Here is a 22,276-nt window from a genome sequence, read left to right as displayed (position 1 = left end):
AGCATGCCAGGCACTCCTGTCTTCCACGGCCTCCCACAGTTTGGTCAAACTCATGCTGGTAGCTTCGAGAACACTGTCCAACCATCTCGTCCTCTGTCGTCCCCTTCTCCTTGTGCCCTCCATCTTTCCCAACATCAGGGTCTTTTCCAGGGAGTCTTCTCTTCTCATGAGGTGGCCAAGGTATTGGAGCCTCAGCTTCAGGATCTGTCCTTCCAGTGAGCACTCAAGGCTGATTTCCTTAAGAATGAATACGTTTGATCTTCTTGCAGTCCATGGGACTCTCAAGAGTCTCCTCCAGCACCATAATTCAAAAGCATCAATTCTTCGGCGATCAGCCTTCTTTATGGTCCAGCTCTCACTTCCATACATCACTACTGGGAAAACCATAGCTTTAACTATATAGGCCTTTGTTGGCAAGGTGATGTCTCTGCTTTTTAAGATGCTGTCTAGGTTTGTCATTGCTTTTCTCCCAGGAAGCAGGCGTCTTTTAATTTCGTGGCTACTGTCACCATCTGCAGTGCTCATGGAGCCCAAGAAAGTAAAATCTCTCACCGCCTCCATTTCTTCCCCTCCTATTTGCCAGGAGGTGATGGGACCAGTGGCCATGATCTTCGTTTTTTTGATGTTGAGCTTCAAACCATATTTTGCGCTCTCCTCTTTCACCCTCATTAAAAGGTTCTTTAATTCCTCCTCACTTTCTGCCATCAATGTTGTGTCATCTGCATATCTGAGGTTGTTGATATTTCTTCCGGCAATCTTAATTCCGGCTAGGGATTCATCGAGCCCAGCCTTTTGCATGATGAATTCTGCATATAAGTTAAATAAGCAGGGAGACAATATAAAGCCTTGTTGTACACCTTTCCCAGTTTTGAACCAATCAGTTGTTCCATATCCAGTTCTAACTGTAGCTTCTTGTCCCACATAGAGATTTCTCAGGAGACAGATGAGGTGATCAGGCACTCCCATTTCTTTAAGAACTTGCCATAGTTTGCTGTGGTCAACACAGTCAAAGGCTTTTGCATAGTCACGACCTGTCCATCTTGGGTGCCCTGCACGGCATAGTTCATAGCTTCTCTGAGTTATTCAAGCCCCTTCGCCACGGCAAGGCAGTGATCCATGAAGGGGCCCAACTTGGTAGAAAGGGGAAATCAGACCAGCAAAAGCTCTTCTCCATTCTTCCCTTGGAGAATAGGAACAAATGAAGTAACTAAGATGCAGACCCACAGTTTGTGGCACATCAACAGCTGACAAGTGTATTGAGGCATAGTTATTTGTAAACTACAGCCCTCTTCATCAAACAGGAAATATGTTTTTTAAGGTGCTACCAGCAGACTCAGACTAAGCAGGTCTGAGTCTGCTCAGTCCTGGATGCAAGACTGCCTGTGTATTCTGTCTTAAGTTCCATGGTGAAAGAAAGATAGGATATGAATGTGTGTTTTCTTGTGTAGCCAAACACAGTTACCTTCCCCCTGAATTTAAAAAAAAATCCTAAAGAACAAAAAAAAGCCTAAATGATCAAGTGACTTTACAGAGGTCCTTGGGGAGAGTAGCTCAATCTTGGGAGGGGGGACACAAAGAGGCTGATTGACTGTCATGTTATGTGGTATTTTTTTATTAATTAAAACAACCCATATACACATACACAGCTAAACTTGTTTACAAATCCTGTTCAACCAAAAGCGATTCTTTGCCATGGTAGTTTGGAAAGTTGTATCCTGTTGGAAGGCATATTTGTTATTGTGCTATGATTTACAATATTTTTTTTCTGCATCTTTTCATTATAAAGAATTGCCGCAGAAAGGTTGGCCACAGATTAATACTGCAAGAATGTACTTGTATTTTTATTGCAAAGGATAAATCTTTCTCCTACACCAAGGCATTTCTAATATGATTTCTACCAGATGGTACTTCTTTATAAGTACGCCCCCATCAGAAATGAATCAGAAATGGTAGGAAAGCATCCAAGGCTTTCATCTTCAAATAAAGAAAATAATCCAAAAAGGAAGATTTAGAAATACTCCTTGTTGTTTAAACAACAACAAAAATGCTGCTTGTGTTATTTTAAAATTTGCTACTACTTTTTCTGTTCATTTTTTTATTGACTTTTTAATATTACTATTTCATTTTTGACCCTCAAAACACTGATATAGGTTGAGCCTGAAATCGGTGAAGCCGACTTGTAATCAGTAAATTTGGATTGTAAGGCAAAAGTCTGATTTCATCTGAACTCAATGGCTTCTAGCCATAATGGCTACTATAGTGCTGTGGAACCAGTGGCCCAGATGTTGAATGCAGTCCTTCAGACTTCTCTGCCCGATCCTATGGACCCTCCCCAGGCAACAACCCATGTCCTCAGGTCACATCCATCCCCACCAGCTGTGCTGTGTACCCTTGTCTAGTGCTTTGGGCATGTCTGAAACGTGTTCTTAAATTGTGACAATGGCTCTTGCTTGCCTGGATGGAAAGATATGTGCAGGTGTGTAGAAACATCTGGCTTTTATGTGGCCGCAGTGTAGACAACTGTGCAAAGTTAGAGTTACCTCTGTTGCTCTGCCCACTTTTGCCTCTGGCCCCAACCACCACATGATTGCAGAGGAGGGGATGCAACCCCTCTTCTACCCACTCCTCCACCTATGGGCCAGGATATATGTTGGGGGGGGGCAGGACACTCACCTGTCAGCATCCTCTGTCTAGCGCTGTCCCCCAGTCGGGTTGCCAGTTGCGTTGCTAGAATGCACCACAGCATCATCCAAGTGACCTCAGTGAGCATTTCAATTTCAAACATTCTAATTATTTCTTCTAGACTGTTTGTTTGGGGGAGCTGTTGTTCCCTGTCCCTGGCTATTGCCCATGCCCTCCATCCTTTCTGCTGCTCCTCAAGTGTGATCAAGGCTGGGTTTAGGTTTGATGGGGCCTTAAGCTGCTGAAGGTAATGGGGCCCTTTATATGTCCAGCTGTCCTTTGTCAACAACAAATTGTCACTGTTTTTTGTGTTGTATATATGCTATATGGTAATTTATGTAGGTTTTATTTTATTTTTTATCTGATATTTCGGAAATGTACACCCAGTTTTCCCCCCTTTACATTTTTTGGGGGCCCCCGAGGGAGTGGGGCCCTAAGCTATAGCTTGTTTAGCTTATACGTAAATCCAGCACTGAGTGTGATGAAGAGTTCTGGAGTACTTCTAAAGTTTGCTTAGGACCTCGTTGCACTCTCTCTCTCTCTGTGTGTACGTACAGGTGGCCTAATGATTGCATTACCCTATGGTGTCTCTTTATTATTTTCCCCCAACGCTTTTCTGGCTTTCCTAACAGCGCAGCCCTTCGCATATTAACTCAGAAGGACGTTCCGCTCAGTGGGAATGGACTGCTCTCTCCTCCAGCGTGAATTTAGGGCTGCGTTCTAGATCTAGGAAAGGTGAAGCAGCCGCTATCACGTGACACATCGCCGTCCAATAGCGTTTCTCTCTTCGCGTTTTAATGTCGTGACGCCGCGGAGAAGCAAAAACGGTTCCTCAGCGATTTGCGGTCGCGCCTCAACTCGTGGGTCTCGCCCTCCGGTTGCTACTTCAGCGTTAGGCCACGTTAAGCAGGTTTGTAGACGTCAAGAAGCCACTTCCCTTCCCCCTCCCTCTTAAGCCCACATAACACGCGCGAGAGGAAGGGAGGCGGGGGGAAGGGGGTGACAGCGCAAGGGCCTTCGGGAGTTGTAGTCTCAGGGAGCGCGGTGGCTGCTGGGTATTGCAGTCTGAGCTTGGAGATAAAGCTCGTGCACATGCGTGTTGCCTACTAGACAAGGCTACGCTGCTTGAAGACTTTTTGTGTCGATCGCCGCCTAGCGGTTGTTGTTATCAGTGTTATATTGTCTTTAATTGCCGACGTTTTTCTGAGCTTTGAGGCCAAATTGGGTACGGAGGGAGGAAAATGCCTGGCTCCGAAGCTGTAAATGGAAGTATAAATGGAAATAAATCACTCCGTGGCGTGTGGATCCGCCGCACGCCTTTCAAATAATGTATTTGTGTAACTCCCGTTTACACACGCGCTACATCTTGCAGTCGTTATATTCTTTGGAAAGTGATACCTATTCAAAGAAGCAGGGATATTTTAAACAGTGCATTTAACCTGGTAGATTTCTGCAGTTTGATTGTTAAGAGTGCTGTGTAGCATGGGTGAAATTTTATATTTACATTTGCCGTGAGGAGCTAAACTAAATCGATAAGGGTCTCAGGTTTCTCTGCTCATGTTTCAAAAAATGGGCATTCCCTATGAGCTACTCCTGTTAGACACTTGTAATTTACAGTACATCAAAGTTGTGGCTCAGTTATAGCTATATAACCACTCTAGCCAATTACTCTAAAAATGTACTGCAAAAACAGCAGGAGGCAGTGAATCCTCTGTCATAATGCCCATTAATTCCAGTGGTCTACTCTGAGTAACACAGGATACAAATGACCGTGAGTATGACTCGCATAGGATATCATAGAGCCCCATCCAGGCCGTACTTCATGAATGCTGTTAGCTGCCCACAGCTGTCTGCTTGTAGTAAAGCTTCCAGAAAGAAGGGGAAGTGATTAAATTAGAAGGACAGCTCCTCACCCCCAAACAGCACACACAGGAGTGGGCGAAGATGATCTAGTGAGAGACTGGATTATGGCCATGATATATTTTTCTAAGTTACTTGACGTGACTTTTTAAAAATAATAATTGTGCCCATTATAATATTATAGCTCAGTTGGTAGAGCATTTGACTCCTAATCTTAGGGTCTTGGGTCTGAGTCTCACATTGGGCAAAAGATTCCTGTATTGCAGGGGGTAGATGACCTCCCAATTCTACAATTCTGTGATTATCATAATGTATGTTTTAAGCTTTATATGATTTCAGTGGCAACTTAATACTCCTCCCCACTTCCTATCTTATTCCATAGATTTCTCGAAAGCTTTATAAATTTGGAAGGATTCTTGTGTGTTTCACATTATATAAATCCCACATGTGGTGTTTTTCTCTTTTTTACATTTTAATACGTATGTAATAAACCACACTTGCATGACTTTTGGCTTCTAAGCCATCTGGCTTATTTTAAATTACAGTTAGATATTAGGCAGAGGACAACTTTTAAAAATGTGCATACAAATAAAAGAAGATGTGCAAGTGAGAAGAACCCATTTTCTTTCAGGTGGTCGCCCCAGAGAGGGGTAAGATCTAGTTATTAACATACAGTAAGGATTGTCATGGCATCACAGTGGAGTTGGCAACTTCAACCGCTACTAGGTGGTTCTCTCCCCTCCCCCTTCACATTTCTGTATTCTGAACACAATGCTTCTATGGATGCTGTGCCAGTATGTTTACTTCCAGGCAGTTCTTCCCTTGTTCATCACAAATCTCAGAGTGTTCCCAGCTAAGAGTCTGCTTGGCAGTAAGAAGGGTGAGTCACAGGAAGAATGAAAGCTGGGAAACACAAGTTAATCGAATTTGCTATAGACATCGGCGAGTGTCCACAGCTGGCCTTCTCCCATTGCAGCTGAAATCCTTTTACACTCTCTCCGTACTGAGAGTTTTTATGGCCAATTTACACAGACCCTGCTACGAGTTACACACCTGTATGAGCAATCAGATTCCACTTGCTTGTGGCTGAATAAGGATTGTATTGGTGTGCTGGGAACTGCATAGATTAAATATTTCAAAGCTTCTGTGATAGCACAAAGCCCATTCATCTCACTGGGATTATGTCTGCAAAAGTTGTGGGGTTCTGATGTTGCTTGGGTCAGTATTGTTTCACTGGAATGAGTGGAGGCCTTTTGGAGCCTGATCCTATAGATGCAGGTTTGTCTGAGAGTGAGTTCTCAAACAAAGTTCAGTTGTACTGTTTATACACCACTTTGACTTGTACAAGACTGGCACACTTGTCTAGTGTTGGATTTATAGTTGGCCTCTATTCATTGTTAGGGATGCGGGTGGCTCTGTGGGTTAAACCACAGAGCCTAGGACTTGCCAATCAGAAGGTTGGCAGTTCGAATCCCCACGACCGGGTGAGCTCCCGTTGCTCGGTCCCTCCTCCTGCCAACCTAGCAGTTCGAAAGCATGTCGAAGTGCAAGTAGATAAATAGGTACCGCTCCGGCGGGAAGGTAAACCGCATTTCCATGCGCTGCTCTGGTTTACCAGAAGTGGCTTAGTCATGCTGGCCACATGACCCGGAAGCTGTATGCCGGCTCCCTCGGCCTGTAAAGCGAGATGAACGCCGCAACCCCAGAGTCTGTCACGACTGGACCTAATGGTCAGGAATCCCTTTACCTTTACCTATTCATTGTTACTAATGAATTTAGGAAACAGGATGTTTTATCAGAGAATAAAGCACGGAGGTGGGGGGTGTGTGTGGAAATTCACCCTTGATCATGGGCAACAGTAGCTGCTCAAGTGGCTGGGGAAACCCAGTCAGGTGAGCGGGGTACAAATAAATAATTCTTATTTGGGATGGCAGTCCCATTTGTGTTTCACAAGCTGGTCTCCAACTGTAATAATAAATTGTTGTTGTTGTTGTTAAGCCTGAGACATGAGTAATATTTTCATCATTGCGATCCAGCGTTCCTGGAGGAGGCTGGTTTAGGGCTACTTCTTTATTTTAAAAACCATGTTTTTATTTATTTTTCATGGTACAGAAGATACATGTTGTTACGAGAGTAAACAACAAACAACTTGTCATGATAAAATTGCAGACTTTGGTCATGCTCCGTAATAGTTTCATTTGATTACAGTACTCTAAAATATCTAGTTGCTTTAGGTTAGGGGTTACTTTTAAGGTGAACAAGTGATTATCTAAAACGTCCTTATCAATTCAGTGCAGCCTGGTTCTTAACTTTCCTATCTGCTCAGGCAGGATGCATCTTCTCCTAAGTCACGTCACTGTGTGAAGGCTCTACGAAAACATCTTTCCCAGTAAAGAACTTCTCTGTATAAAGGCATACGTGGTGGATATGACCTTTGGAAGCTGATGATTCAGAACTTTCACCCACCTCTTACAATCTTCCTTCTATATTTCTGTGATAATACAACTTCTATGTTGTTTGCCATACTACTGCCTTAGAGGATCACCATTCAGATTTCCCTGGGAATGTGAATCTGCCACTTTCCACACAGGTACCATTCTTAACAATAGTTTTTAAATGCAGTGCCACTGACTTTTCATTTAAAGGTGTTTCTGATTGTGAAATATGATTAAAGTAGATTCAGAAAGTATCTTGTTTTCTCTCTTTCATATGTATTATTTTGTACAACGTCTTCCATTGCGAAAGTTTAAGATATTGCCTGTAATTATATGTATTCTTTCATCTTGTGCTGCTAAGTATTTCCTTTTATCTTATTCTACAATTCTATGCATGCCTAATGCAGTGAATTCACATTGAACTCACTGGGGCTCATTTAGTGTTGGTTTGTAAGCTGGAAAGTATTATAAGCTAAGACCGAAGACGAGACACAGTGACTGCAGATCTGACAGTTATGCAATTTACTCCGCTGTCTCTTAGATTGCAGCTTTAAGCACTCAGAAAATCATTAAACACTTTATCTGTTCTGGCTCTCAAAACACATTTTTGTGCAATATGTTTTTTTAAAAAACACCTCAAGAACTGTGTATTATACAACAAAATTAACAGCTGTCACTGATGGCAAAATGAATGTGATTTTTTTCCTCTAGTTCAGGTTGTCCTATATGCTTTATATCTTAGTTTTTGACTGCCACTGCATCCTCAGAAGAACTTGTGACAAGTTGTAAAATCAAGGTTTTTGCATACCTTTGGACAAATAATACCCTGTTGTCACAGAATGAAAATGGACAGCATTTCAGAAAAGAAAAGAAAAATGTTCATACACACAAAACCGCCACCCTTTACTTTAGCTTTTGATTAACATTCTGCTATTGCTGTGGAAAGTTGTTGCTATGTTGCGGCCATGAACAAGGGTTACTTGTTTCAATATACTGGCCATCAGATGAGGACTTTTAAAGAGTTTATCCTTGTGACGCTGTCCTTATGGGACAAGCCATTTGCATTCAACAGCTTGCCACATAAATCAGATAACCTTTAAAATTTTCACACCACCATACGTGGATAAAAGATAGGGTGAAAATCATCCAGTTCACAGAATGGATCGCCACACACATGAATGGATGAATTCCTCTTTTTAAAATACGTAGTCTACAGTAAATTTCAGAAAGGTTTTCAAATGCCAAACAGGATGTACTACGCCTGTTTTATTTTTATTCACCCTATCCATATCATGCTTGAAATAGGAGGATACCATTTGATCCACGTAAAATAAATACAGTGGTACCTCGGTTTAAGAACAGCCCTGTTTACGAACTATTCTGTTTACGAACTCCACAAAACCGGAAGTAGTGTCCCAGTTTGCAAACTTTACCTTGGTCTAAGAATGGAAGCCGAATGGTGGAAGGGCACTGGCAGCCGGAGATCTCACTAGGGAAAGCACGCCTCGGTTTAAGAACGGTTTTGGTTTAAGAACAGACTTCTGGAACAGATTAAGTTTGTAAACTGAGGTCCCACTGTATATTGTTTGTTTGCGGTGAAAGTTCTTTGTGCACCAGCCTACTGTTCAGCTATAAATGGTTGTGATTTTCTTTCCTCAACATGGTTATTTCTGACAGTCATATTAAGTAATATAGTGCATTTTCTCTTGCTTTTAGAATATGAATGAGGACAGCTCTGTTGAAACATCTAAAAAGAAGGAAGACAGAAGTCCAGTTTGTGTTGGCAGAGAAGATGATATTAAAAAACTACGGAGGACAACAGTGGTCATCCATGACAGAGAAGTTGTTGTTTTCTATCACGATGGAAGGTTTTATGCTCTGGATTGCCGCTGTTACCGTAAGAATTTTTCCGAAGATAGTGTTTTTGGAACAACTTTAAAAGTTAGCTAGTTTGAGCCTCTGCTCTAATTTTGTATTCTGTTCTTTTAACAGATACAGGAGGTCCCTTACATGAAGGAGATATAGAGGTATGCAAATACAGTACTTCCTCATTCAGAACCTTCTGATAAATAAGAATGCTATTAACATAATGCGACAGTAATGCAGTACTACTGTGCATATACAGGGTGAGTCTTTTAAAAGAGGCCCCATGGAACATGTGTACAGTGGTACCTCAGGTTACATACGCTTCATGTTACATACGCTTCAGGTTACAGACTCCGCTAACCCAGAAATAGTACCTCGGTTTAAGAACTTTGCTTCAGGATGAGAACAGAAATCATGCTTCGGCAGCGCAGTGGCAGAGGGAGGCCCCATTAGCTAAAGTGGTGCTTCAGGTTAACAGTTTCAGGTTAACAATAGACCTCCAAAACAAACTAAGTTCTTAACCAGAGGTACTACTGTACAGGCCCCTCTATCCCCACTTCAGCACTGCCAACTGAAAAAAAGAGTGATACTGCTTTTTTATTTAGGGAGTGATAGTTCTGAATTTAAAAAGGCATGTCCAAGAAACAAAAGTGACACCTGAGGGTCAGGGGTGCCTTTACATTTATTGGGTACAAGGGAGCATTATTATTCTTCGTTTTCTTTATCTATTGCCAAAAGTAGTGTTTGGATGCTTCCTCTGCTTGGTGATTCCTTAATAGTCAACTCTGAAGATACTTGGTGTGTGGAGGAAGTTGCAGAGTCGTTGGCCATTTCCTTGACTCTGGGAAATCCATCTGTATCGAGACCATCGCTGCTGCTTTCCCTGGAGCTCTTTTTTGTTTCAGTTATGCTTTTAATTCTTCCCAGTGCTTTATTAATGGAGACTGCCTGTATACACATAAGAGGTACATTTTTAAGCATAAAGAAACGAAAAGGTTTGGAATCCTCTGCATTTCTGCCTAACTTTAAGAGATACAGTTTTGCAGTATAGCCGTACTTGGTTAGGATGCATTACTTGTATCAACACAGTCGTACCTTGGTTCGTGAACGCCTTGCGAGTCAAATGTTTTGGCTCCCAAACAATGCAAACCTGGGAGTGAGTGTTCCAGTTTGCGAATGTTTTTTGGAACCCGAGCGTCCAACGCGGCTTCTGATTGGCTGCAGAAGCTTCCTACAGCCAATCGGAAGCCGCACCTTGGTTTCCGAACATTTTGGAAGTCAAACGGGCTTCCGGAACAGATTCCATTTGACTTCCGAGGTACCGCTGTACATTAAATGCCTGGGGGAAAGGATAGAATCATGATGGGGATGAGGTGAGCAGATCACACTTTGAAAATTTCCGGACTGGTTTCAGTCTAAAATGCTGCGTGTATATGTGTGTGTGTTGTCCTACCCCTTGAACCATCCCATCAAGGAATGCTGCATGTGGTCAACACTTGTTCTCATGAACACTTTTAATAAATGCTGGCATATTGACAGTTGCATGATCATCCTCTTGAGGTTTAAGGATGAGTGACCCTTGATCCTGCTTTAGTGCCAGTGGCCATTTCTGGACTGTCTTGAATAGCTGCCCTTTGCAGAGTGCAATAGCAACAGCCTAAATTACAGGTTACCCGTATATATGCTACTGTAGGTAGGCAATGTTGGTCGAGGAAAGGTCACAGCTAGCAAGCCAGCTACAGCTGGGCATTGGTAATGTGCACTAAAAAGGTGCACAGTAATGGAAGAATAATGCATGGCTTCAATTCTTTGCTGAAGGGAAGGGGAAGCACGAAACAAGAAGGATCAGAAAGAACAGTATTTATGAACCTACCAAATAAATTAGTGCTGCATAAGAAATGCTCATTACACCAGTGAGGGCGGTCTTCGTTGGATAGGAAAGGACATCATAAAGGAACATGGATTTTTCCTATAGAGAAGAAGAAGAAGAGTTTGGACTTAATATCCTGCCTTTCACTCCCCTTAAGGAGTCTCAAAGCGGCTAACAATCTCCTTTCCCTTCATCCCCCGCAACAAATACTCTGTGAGGTGAGTGAGGCTGAGAGACTTCAGAGAAGAATGACTAGCCCAAGGTCACCCAGCAGCTGCATGTGGAGGAGCAGGGAAGTGAACCCAGTTCACCAGATTACAAATCCACCGCTCTTAACCACTACACCAAGCGGGGATTCATAATCAAGGGATTCATTCTTCTGCCATATTGCAGTTTGGTATACATGATCCTTTCAAAGTTTAGCACTTTTAAGTTCCTTTGGTTTGAACGGGAGAGTTCAGAACTTGCTTATATCTTCCTTATTTAAATCAATGGGACATAAAGCTCAACATGGATAACAATCTAATGTTCACATGCTAGACAGTTCCTAAATATTTCCATGCAGAATTCCTGGTGTGGTTTATTAACTCTCTGTGCGCCCACACACTATCATTGCTGCCCCAGACAAATTATTGGGGAAGATCAGGTTTACAAATTGACAGGTCATTATGTAAATCCTAAACATATTTCCTGGAAATAGTTCCCATTGATTTCAATAGAACATAAGGCTACAAGCCTACGCATATTGACATGGGAGTAAACCCTTTTGAACTCAGTGGGACTTAGTTTCTAGCAAATATGCACAAAACACTAGTCTCTAATCCACAAGCCTGTACCACAGTATATCTATTAGTCTGCCACAAGGTTCCTTTTTGTTTGTTTGTGCTGTAATATGCTATCACTGGAACATTGGAAGCTGCCATACTCAATCTTACCTCATATTGAATCCTTGTCTGCACAAGGAAGATCAAACTGTATGTGAATGTTAAAAAAGGGGGTCTTTGCACCTAACATTTTTAGAGCAAATAGCATCAGCTGATGGGGCTTATAATTATGAGAATCTCAAGATGGCATGGAGGAGGAAATTTTACCTTCTCATCCTCTGTTGTGGTGCTGAGGAAAATCCCTCACACACTCACTTAGAACTCACTTAGAAAATACGAGATGGTTATGTTGAAATTCCTAATAAAGATATTTTTTAAAAAAAAGAAAAGAAAATATGAGATGGAGCAGTCACACCCATTGCCTACCTTCAATTTATAAAGAGGTTGTTTGGGAGCATTCAGTTTCTGCAAGAGACAATGTGATAGCCTATGCAGCCCTGCTAATTTTTGAATGAGGTGTGGCTGCACGAATTTAGCAATTGATTTTGAAGAGCGGGAGAGATGACCTAGCCCATGCCTAATCATTACCGCATGAGCAGAAGAGAACACTCTCGCCACAACAGACCTAGACCCCTGCACGGTGCGATTGCCGTCCTGAAATATAAGTCAATACAAGGAGGGAGAGAAAAAAATAGTCAAATTATGGTACTTTGTGGGGGGAAAGGCCTAGAACAGAGAAAGCCGGTTTGATGCATCAACTAGCTTCCTGCAATGTAGAAGGGAATGTGCTCTGCTACTAGCTCACTAGCATGAGTGAGGAAGGATAATATTTAATCAATATAGTCTCTCCTACTATCCTCAACAATCCCACACTGGGCCCTATTGCTGATGTAGTAATAGTTTGCCATTGGGGACAATGAATATATGATGAGATCTTCAAACATCTGACCCTGGCATTCATTCATTTATTATAGTAATATCTCACTTGTAATCCAAGGAGCTCAAGATGGCATAAATGGATCTCTCCCTCCCCACAACCCTCTGGGGGAGGTTAGGCTGAGAGACAGTGACTGGGCTGTAATCCAGTGACTTCATGGCTGAGTGGGAATTTGAACCCTGGTCCCTCCTAGTCCAACATTCCAGCAAATGCACCAAGTTGACATGTATTTTAGACAATTATTCACAGAAACACCAGTAGGGGGGAAATTAGCATTACAAGCCTTGGGCTCTTTACTAAAGAACATTGTATGCCATAGATCTTTAGACTGCTTTAGAAACATTAGTTTAACCTTGCTTACTTGGATAAATTAGCCAAAACTCAATAGATGCACACACGGGTATGCTTATTTTGGGGATTTAGTAATAATATCGTTTTTATCATCATTGGATAAAAATAATACTAAAAAAAATAATAATCTGTGGAGCAGCTTTCTGGAGGTATGCTATGCCAAAACTTGTGTCCCCTGAATATATTAATTATTTTTCTAACTTTGTGTATAACTTTGTGGATAAGTAAAACATTAAGCTGAAACTTTGCTGAGTTTGTAGCAAATGCAGTCTTTAACAGACTATTGTATAAATAAACTTAACTTTCAAATAATAGTGAAACAGTATTAGTGTTAGCTCAGAAACATTACCTGGTTTGAGCTTGTCAGTCTCAGTAAATTGGGGAATTCATCCCTAATCTCATCTATAATTTCCAAGAAGAGTCTCTGTATTATCTGGGCTGAATTGAAAAACAGTAGTCAAAAAGAATAAAGCGCCTGTCTTCAAAATTATACTTATCGTGTAAGCATTGTTCAGCCATGAAATATTCAGGTTGGAGCATCAGAACAAAGAACTATGGTTGCTGTCCAGCCAATTGCTGGCTGATCTAAATTAGCAGAATTCTGTTCTATTGAGCCTGAAACCAATATTGGGATCTGAAATGCCAGCCCACTTCACCTCCTGCATTTATTAAGACTCGGGAATAAGCCGGTGAGCCCTGCTGCCTTCTGAAACTTCTGGATGGCAGAAGTGGATGGGAAGGGAGCAAGAACATATTCTATGAGTTTTCTCCAGTATTTAACCAGGCATATGATGCAGGCACAGCACAGGTGCATGTGTATCTCAGGGTTGGGGAACCTTTTCCAGACCGAGGGCCGCCTTCCCTTCTGGCCAACGTTTCAAGGGCCACATGCTAGTGGTAGGTGGGACCCAAGGCATTCCCGCTAGGCAAAAACATGTATGTGTGGACTAGGGCTAGTGAGGGCCATGGCTGGTGCTGAAGGGGTGTGGCCTGGGGGAAATTCCACAGGCCAGAGAGGCATTGAGGGCCATATTTGGTGCCCAGAAATGAGGTTCCCTACCCCTGGCTTATCTGGTAGAAACTGACTTAAAAAATAATCAAGTACCGAGGTGTAGAGAAGGCAGTGTTCCCAGAATCCAGGATTTGAGAACTCTCAAATTTCCATTTGGGGATTCAAGACTCAGACACAGAGTAGCTCATACCTTGTCCAGCAAATTTGTTGACCAGCTGTCCACATATCCAGCCAATTGGCCTGAAAGACATCCTGCATGCCCTGGTGTCTATCTACAGCTCCTGAATTTAGCCTAATCTGGTCTTATGCCATATATGTATGTCAATACGCCATACATGTGTGCATCTCCACCTCCAAGGCAATAAACCTTTATGAGAACACAATGTGCCTCTTAAGCACAGTGCCTCCTTGACTCCTGACATCATGTGTACACAAGAAAATAGCCCCCCCTCCAATCACTGTAGTCTCAACAGCCAGGACTTTCAAATATGATCATTCCAAAATAACATAATGTAAAAACCGATGGCTTTCTTTTTACATCACAGAAACCACATTAACAAGTACAGTGGTATCTCGGGTTACGTACGCTTCAGGTTACATACGCTTCAGGTTACACACTCCGCTAACCCAGAAATAGTGCTTCAGGTTAAGAACTTTGCTTCAGGATAAGAACAGAAATTGGGCTCTGGCGGCGCAGCGGCAGCAGGAGGCCCCATTAGCTAAAGTGGTGCTTCAGGTTAAGTACAGTTTCAGGTTAAGAACGGACCTCCGGAACGAATTCAGTACTTAACCCGAGGTACCACTGTATTGTTTTCTTGAGTTTATTGTCCTTGATAGACTAGCATAAAAGCTGAAGAGCAAGGTAGAAAAAAGTGCTCTGGTTTCTGGGTTATACAGCACCTAACATTCTTAGATTTCTGTTTCAGAATGAACAAAAAGTTCCAAAGTCCCCTCCCTTGACTTTTAAAACAGAGTACAGTGAATGTTGGATGGAATGTGTGTGAGTTTTACTTTAAGAAAATTTAGTGGCCTACTCTGCCTTGGGTATATTAATTTTACAATTTATTTTTCTGTTTATCAATTGTATGCTTTGAGATACTGATAATGCAGACTTATGCATATCTACTCAGCAAAGTTAGTTATATTTAGCTTAATAGAACTTAGATGTTTATATGTTTGTACTGTTACTGCACATAACTGCATATATTTTTTCTACACTGACAAAAAAAGATTGGGTGGAAAGGCACTAATTATATATTTCGTTCCAATTCTTGCTAGGACATATTAGACAGGCAGTGCCCTCCTCACATGGCTGGTGAAATAAACTGTTATTACACCATTGCGTGGCAGGTTCCCGCCTCCCCCCATCATCTACATACCAATACCCATATCAATGCCTAACCGCCACTCGAGCAAACGCTCACCGCCAATACCCTCAAACCTCAAGGGAGAGGCTAGCAGCACTTAAGGAATTAATTCTGCAACTTCTGCCTCTCAAGAAGGTCACCCTTGGGCAGAGTAAATCACTCTTCGGTCACCTCAATTTTGCATGCCGGGTAGTGTCCGCTAGCCACCCTTTTTGTGGGCGATTGGCTAAGCTGTCAGTGGTGTTTCCTGCTTGGCAGGGGGTTGGACTCGATGGCCCTTGTGGTCTATTCCAACTCTATGATTCTATGATTCTATGACTGCGCCTCTCTAAAGTGGTCAAGTCAGACCTGGAGGCTTGGTTAAAGTTCCTGGATGAGTACAATGGCATTTCTTAGTGGCAGGACAATTTGAAGCTGCGTTCAGACTTTCAGGTACAGTCTGACGCAGCTGGTTCCCTGGGGTTTGGTGTCTACTTTAGGGGGCACTGGTGTGCTCAGCGTTGGCCTACCAGCTGGCAAGGAAAAACTATCATGCGTGACCTCACCTTCTTAGAATTTTTCCTATCGTATTTGTGGTGCACTTGCGGGCTGACCATTCCAGGAATCACCAGGTATGCTTCTGGACTGACAATCAAGCGGTTGTCAGTGTCCTGTCAAAGAAATCATCGCACTCTCCAAGGGTGGCAAACCTGCTCTGGAACTTTGTCCTTTTGTGCTTGGAATTAAACATCTATTTCTCTGCCAAATTTACACCTTGGGTTAACAACGTTTTGTAGATGGAAGAGGGGAGGAAGCGCCATCACCCGCCCCGTGAAGGGTAGTCCGATAAAGGATTCCGGGGGGCATGGCCCTATCCGAAGCCAATGGAGGTGAGGGCCTAAGGTACGCCCCCGAGCGGTGACCCTGGGGGAGTTCCTAGTTGATGTGCATCAGCAGGACTCCCCCTAGTGGTGGTGAACCCTTTCTGGACTTCAAGCGGACGGGCTGAAGCCAGATAGTCTGTTAGGACCAATGCCTAAGCCAATACCGCTCATCACCTGTGGCCAATAAAGTTGTGGCCATATTTAGCCCATTAACCTTAAATAATTGTGTCATGTGTCTTTATTTCCTCTGGGGGATGGGGGCGGGAACTCGCCACACAATCTCAGAAGGGGGGGTGTCCTTAAGAGTGAACCAGTACTAAAGTTATTTTCCAATGAACTTTAAGGGAGACTTTCCAGGAGTTTGCACTCTTGAGATTTCCACGTTTTGTGAAATTTCAGATATTTATTTTTTTGTTTTATTTGTTACATTTATATGCTTTTAAAAAACAACCAGGAACCTAGTACTCCTATTATAGTGGTATGAAGGATTTTGTGGGGGGCATGTTCAGTGTAATAATAATAATAATTTTATTATTTTTCCCTTCCCATCTGTTCTTCCCTCCTTCCTTTGTGTGTTTAGGACATCAATGGACAGCCATGCATTATTTGTCCCTGGCACAAGTATAAAATAACTCTGGCAACAGGTGAAGGATTGTATCAAGCAATAAATCCCAGGGAGCCATCTCCGAAACCCAAATGGCAGTCGAAAGGAGTAAAACAGAGGACTCATAGAGTTACTGTGGACAGTGGAAATGTTTATGTGACTCTTTCAGATACAGATGACAATATAGAGTCTGATCATTATGCTAACATACACAATAGGATTATACTGCCTCCTAAGAAAAAATAGCATCTTCTGTGCTTCATAGTAAATGGCTTTAAAATAACAGCGAATGTGAATGTTATCCTTGCTGTCTAAAGAGCATTCAGCTTCTGAGTGATGATATGAAACTGAGCTCCAGTCTCTCTAAAAAGGGAGTTGTTCAGAGAAGTATTTGTGCCTTTGAGAATATAGTATAGTGTGCTTATAATAGATTAATTTTGCCAGTAATCAGAATGTTAGACGATTTATATTGATCCAGCCTTCAGAAGTGTGTCTCGCTTCCAGAATATAAAATGATGTTTTAAAAGTATTATGATGTACAAATGTTATCAATATAATTGGAGATGTTGTGCTTGTATGCTAATATGATTTGTTATTGTCTTTGATTCTTTTTCTCACGCTTAATCCAATCCTTCTCAAAATGATCACCAAAGTTCATATTGGTTCCTGCAAGAATTCCCGAAGGCTGTCCAGCTGTGCAGTTATTTAGCAGTGCATAGATCTCCCCTTAAGTGGGGCAGGACGGAGCCCAGCTTCTGCCTAATGCAAGAGGCCAGCTCAGCCATGTATCGTCTGGAAGTGACAGGCTGCTTTTGGGCCAAATTGACTGTGCTGAAGGTATATCCTGGAAAAGCTGAACTCCTTGGTAGTTTGCCATGCCTCTCTTGACAGGCAAGGAGAAGAGTGCAATTGGTGTGTGTTGTGGCAGAGTACTAGGTATGCCTCTATGTGGCTGTAGGGAGAGAGGGTAGGGGTGTGGTGTGTGTGTGTGTGTGAGAGTGAGAGAGATACAGTAAGCTAATGCAGTGATAAACACCTGGGCGGCCCAAATTGATGGAATGTACTCCAGAAAAGGGTGAAATTGCTTGCCAGAGGATGGAGGACCATGACTTAGAGAAGTCTATCACTCATCTTTAACACACAGACACATAATCCTTCTCTGATAATGGTTTCACTTTCACGATATGATGCTCAAGGATTTGACACACTGGCATTTTTCATGCTTATTCTTGTCTTGATAGATGTGCAATTACTCAGTTATGCATCTTACATAGGTACGGCCATGCTCTGAGGAATGCAAGTATTTAACTCTTAGTTTGTCAGTTTTGTTTCTAGATGATATGCATGCATCACAAAGGTCTATTGAAATACTTATGAAACTTTTGCTGAAAATGCAGAAGGCAAGGCTAAAAGCAAGTCAGGGAACATATTGTAGTTTCTTATGTGTCACATACTGCATTTTCTCCCTTGCCAACAAGTGGTTGACAGGTCTTCAGATTGCTTTCTCCTGGTCCTTGGAAACTCTGGCAACTGATGATGGCAAAGGAGCCAACTCCTAGAGGCCAGGGTCCCTTCGCCACCCCCCATAAAATATTTGAGAGGACCTCCCCCCCCCCAATGTTGATGGGCATTGCCATTCAAATGGTATGCATGCACCACATCATGTGATCGATTATGCAGGGAGGGCTTACCTGAGCCTACGCAATATTTTATTCAAGTTGGTACCCCTGGATGATGGCCTATCTAAGTGCAAAGCAATACCATGTGGCGCCCTTCTATGTGGCTGATGTAGTATTAAAAAACCCATCCTACTGTGTTTGCCAACCTCACACAAATGCTGCAAATCCCTGGTAGGTGCTGGAACTGATGCAGAGATGCTGTAAAAGCTTTCAAAAGTTATGCCACCACAAAGGATAAGCAGCAGCAGCAGAAACCACACATATCTGTAACATTTAATCCGGTCTGGGGGTTTTGCTAAGTAAAGAAATCTGCCCTTTTCTCCTAGCTGCAAACAGAGCCCTTTTCTTCCAGTAGCGAGAAACTGTGCACAGGAAAGTGTTTGTGAGCAACAAAGCCCCTTTTACACAGTAGTTTGGGATAAGCCTGGCACTCACTGCTGTGTAGGTGGAGCTGCTGGGAGCAATCTGCCCTTCCTATACAGTATGTGGCTAGCTGACTGACAAGGACAACTGAGAAGGAAAAGAAAACTACCAAATTCCTCCCCTCCCCTTAATTTGATGACAGTTTTCTGGAGTTCAGAGTTCTGAAACCATTTTCTAGTGTACGATTGAACTTTGTTTTTAAACCAAGCCCATAGGAAAGCTCTGTACAGTAATGCATACATACTGGAAGAGCGAGTTAAAAGACAAAATACTGCGAAACTAAATGCCTTTTGGACAGGATCAGTCAAAGGAAGCTATGAGTGTCTCTAGGAAAATAATAGGAATTGTGACATACATACATAGACAGCTATTTTGCTGTCAAAAATTCCAAAATAGCCTTGTAATTATCAACTAATAAAAATCTTAGTCATTCTTCAACTTTTTAATATTGCTTTTACTACTTTAACAATTAAAGGGAAAAGGTAAAGGGACGTCTGACCATTAGTTCCATTGGTGACCGACTCCTAAGACTTGCTCTCATCATAATGCAGTGTTTTTGGAAATGAAATTATGTCCGCAGGGTTCCTTCAGATGGAGGATGAATGATGAGTTGTTGAGGAATGAACAGATGATTGGCAAGGCCCAAAGGACTCTAAGAGATTACTTTGAATTAAATATGAACACAGAGGTAGAAACAAGAGTCATCTGGGATGCCAGTAAAGCTGTAATGAGAGGTTTCCTCATACAACAGAATTCAATAAGGAAAAAGATACAGAAAAAAGAAAAAATTCTCTCTCAAATAAAAGAAAAAGAGAAGAGTTTAAGATCAATGCCAAAGAGCCAACAGATACAAAAAGAAATTAAGGCCTTGCAGATTCAATTTTCTCTAATTATAATTCAATAAATAGAATGGAAAATAAAAATAAGGAAACAGAGAAATTTTGAATCTGCAAATAAGTGTGGGAAATTGTTGGCTTGGCAATTAAAAAAGAGACAGAAACAAAATACTATTACAAATATTGTATCTGATGGAAAATCTGTGGAAAACCCTGCAGACATAAGGAAATGTTTTCAGAAATATTTCAAACAACTCTATAAAAAAGGTAAAGACGACAAAGATAAAATCAAGCAATTTCTTAATGCAAATGAATTGCAGAAAATTCCCGTAGACAAAAGATCTCTACTCAATGGCATGATTACAAGATAGAAAGTTCAGTTAGCAATAAATCAGATACAACTAGGCAAAGCCCCAGGACCAGATGGCTTATCTGCAAAATATTATAAAACTTTGAAAGACTGGCTAATTCAACCATTGGCAGATGTGTGCAATATGATTTTAAGAGGGGAGAAAGCACCTGAAACCTGGAAAGATGCATATATAACCCTGTTACCAAAATTAGAGTAAGATAGATTGGATGTTAAGAATTATAGACCAATCTCATTACTTAATGTGGATTATAAATTTTTTGCAAATATTTTGGCTAATAGATTAAAAAAGGTCTTAACAGAATATTTACATATGGACCAGGCAGGATTTCTGCCTGGGAGACATATGAAAGATAATATCAGGAATATAATTGATATATTAGAAAGATTAGAAGCTAAAAGAAATTGTAAAGCATTACTAATGTTTATTGACGCAGAGAAGGCCTTTGATAATATTTCTTGGTTATTTATGGGGGGGAAATTAGAAAGAATTGGGGTTGGTCTAGAATTTTTAAATAGCATTAAAGAGATCTATTATGAACAAAAAGCTAAAATTATTGTTAACAATGTGGTATCAGAGGAAATAAGAGTTGAAAAAGGAACCAGGTAAGGGTGCCCACTTTCCCCTTTATTATTTATTTTGGTTCTGGAGGTTCTGCTAAATATGTTGAGGAAAGAAGAGGTCAAGGGCATTGTAGTAGGATCCAAACAGTATAAATTAAAAGCCTTTGCTGATGACTTGGTCTTAACTTTACAGGAACCAGAAACCAGTGCAATAAAAGCACTGGAGATGATTCAGGAGTTTGGGCAGGTGGCAGGATTCAAATTAAATCAGAGCAAAACCAAAGTTTTGGATAAAAAACTAGACAATGAAGAAAGGAGAACCATTATTGAAAAGACAGGCCTGACTTTTATGAAAAAAGTAAAGTATTTAGGGGTGAATATAATGGCAAAGAATTTGAATTTATACAAGGATAACTATGTAAAAGTATGGAATGAATTTAAAAGAGACTTAGAGATATGGTCAAATTTAAAATTCTCATTTATGGGCTGAATATCGGTGATTAAAATGAATGTATTGCCGAAAATGCTGTTCTTGTTTCAAACCCTACCAGTTATTGATAATATTAAACACTTTAAAGAATGGCAGAAGGTGTTGTTGAAATTTATCTGGCAGGGGGGAAAACCTAGAATTAAATATAAATTACTTACGGATGTAAAAGAAAGAGGGGGGGTTTCCTTGCCAGATTTGAAGATATATTTTGAAGCCGCGGCCTTCTGCTGCATTAAAGACTAGATCCAATTAGATAATGAATATATTTTGGACTTGGAGGGTTGGGATAATCGATTTGGGTGGCATGCATACTTATTCTATGATAAGATAAAGGCCCATAGTGGTTTTAAAAATCCTATAATTAGAAAAGTGTTATATAATGTGTGGAGTAGATATAAGGATCTTTTAGTCCAAAAAACACCCAAATGGATTTCTCCAATGGAAGCACAGGCCCCAAAAAAGCTAAATGTGGAAAACAAATGGTTGAGATATTCTGATTTATTGATAAGAGGACCATGAAGGTTTTAAATTAAAACCATTCGAACAAATCAAAGATAAGGTGAATTGGCTTCAATATTATCAAATTAATGAACTATTCAAGATCGATAAGAGAAATGGTTTTGCAACAGAAAAAACCAAATTGGAGACGGAGTTGTTAGATACCAATGTTAAAAACATGTCGAAAATGTACAACCTGTTGTTGGAGTGGCATACAAAGGATGAACAAGTTAAATCGGTTATGATTGATTGGGCATACAATGTGGGACATAATATAATGATGGAGGATTGGGAGAGGCTATGGAAGAAAGGGGTAAAGTTTACTGCATGTACCGTGTTAAAGGAAAACATAATGAAAATGATGTATAGATGGTATTTAACTCCGGTTAAATTAGCCAAGATTTATCATAGCTGTGATAATACATGTTGGAAATGTAAGGAAAAGGAAGGTACTTTTTACCACATGTGGTAAAAAGGTGAGAGACTTCTGGGAAAAGATTTATAATGAATTTTAAAAAAATGATGAAATATACATTTATTAAGAAACCAGAGGCCTTTCTCCTTGGAATAATAGGTTATGAATTACCCAAGAAAGATGTAAAGCTATTTTTGTATGCCACAACTGCTGCTCGAATTATTATAGCCAAGAAATGGAAAACACAAGAATTACCAACTGTGGAAGAATGGCAGATGAAAATGATGGACTATATGGAGTTGGCAGACCTTACTGGAAGAATCCGCGACC

The 22,276-nt window shown here is 41.2% G+C and overlaps 2 protein-coding genes across 3 annotated transcripts; one reads left to right on the top strand and one right to left on the bottom strand.

The window, feature by feature from the left end:
- The first annotated feature begins 3,454 nt into the window (after positions 1–3,454).
- Positions 3,455–16,954, top strand: RFESD (Rieske Fe-S domain containing). Of its 2 annotated transcripts, none has more exons than XM_083464698.1 (5): positions 3,455–3,592; positions 6,873–7,132; positions 8,694–8,874; positions 8,970–9,004; positions 16,648–16,954. In XM_083464698.1, exons 3-5 carry the CDS (start codon positions 8,697–8,699, stop codon positions 16,915–16,917), a joined length of 483 nt encoding a protein of 160 aa, XP_083320824.1. In that variant the 5' UTR covers positions 3,455–3,592; positions 6,873–7,132; positions 8,694–8,696; the 3' UTR covers positions 16,918–16,954. The 2 variants fall into 2 exon arrangements, with proteins under 2 accessions (XP_083320824.1, XP_083320823.1); XM_083464697.1 differs by having other exon boundaries at positions 3,457–3,592; positions 6,869–7,132.
- SPATA9 (spermatogenesis associated 9) lies at positions 9,508–14,348 on the bottom strand. Its single transcript, XM_083464646.1, has 5 exons — positions 14,028–14,348; positions 13,175–13,263; positions 11,964–12,191; positions 10,717–10,812; positions 9,508–9,791 (listed from the first exon to the last, which is right to left on the bottom strand). Exons 1-5 carry the CDS (start codon positions 14,086–14,088, stop codon positions 9,549–9,551), a joined length of 717 nt encoding a protein of 238 aa, XP_083320772.1. The 5' UTR covers positions 14,089–14,348; the 3' UTR covers positions 9,508–9,548.
- Positions 16,955–22,276: the final 5,322 nt, after the last annotated feature.

The sequence above is a fragment of the Podarcis liolepis genome, assembly GCF_965112155.1.
Source record: "Podarcis liolepis genome assembly, chromosome: 11".
Classification (NCBI taxonomy): domain Eukaryota; kingdom Metazoa; phylum Chordata; class Lepidosauria; order Squamata; family Lacertidae; genus Podarcis; species Podarcis liolepis.
The sequence above is the reverse complement of the archived record's forward strand: the minus strand, read 5'-3'. Positions and strand labels throughout refer to the sequence as shown.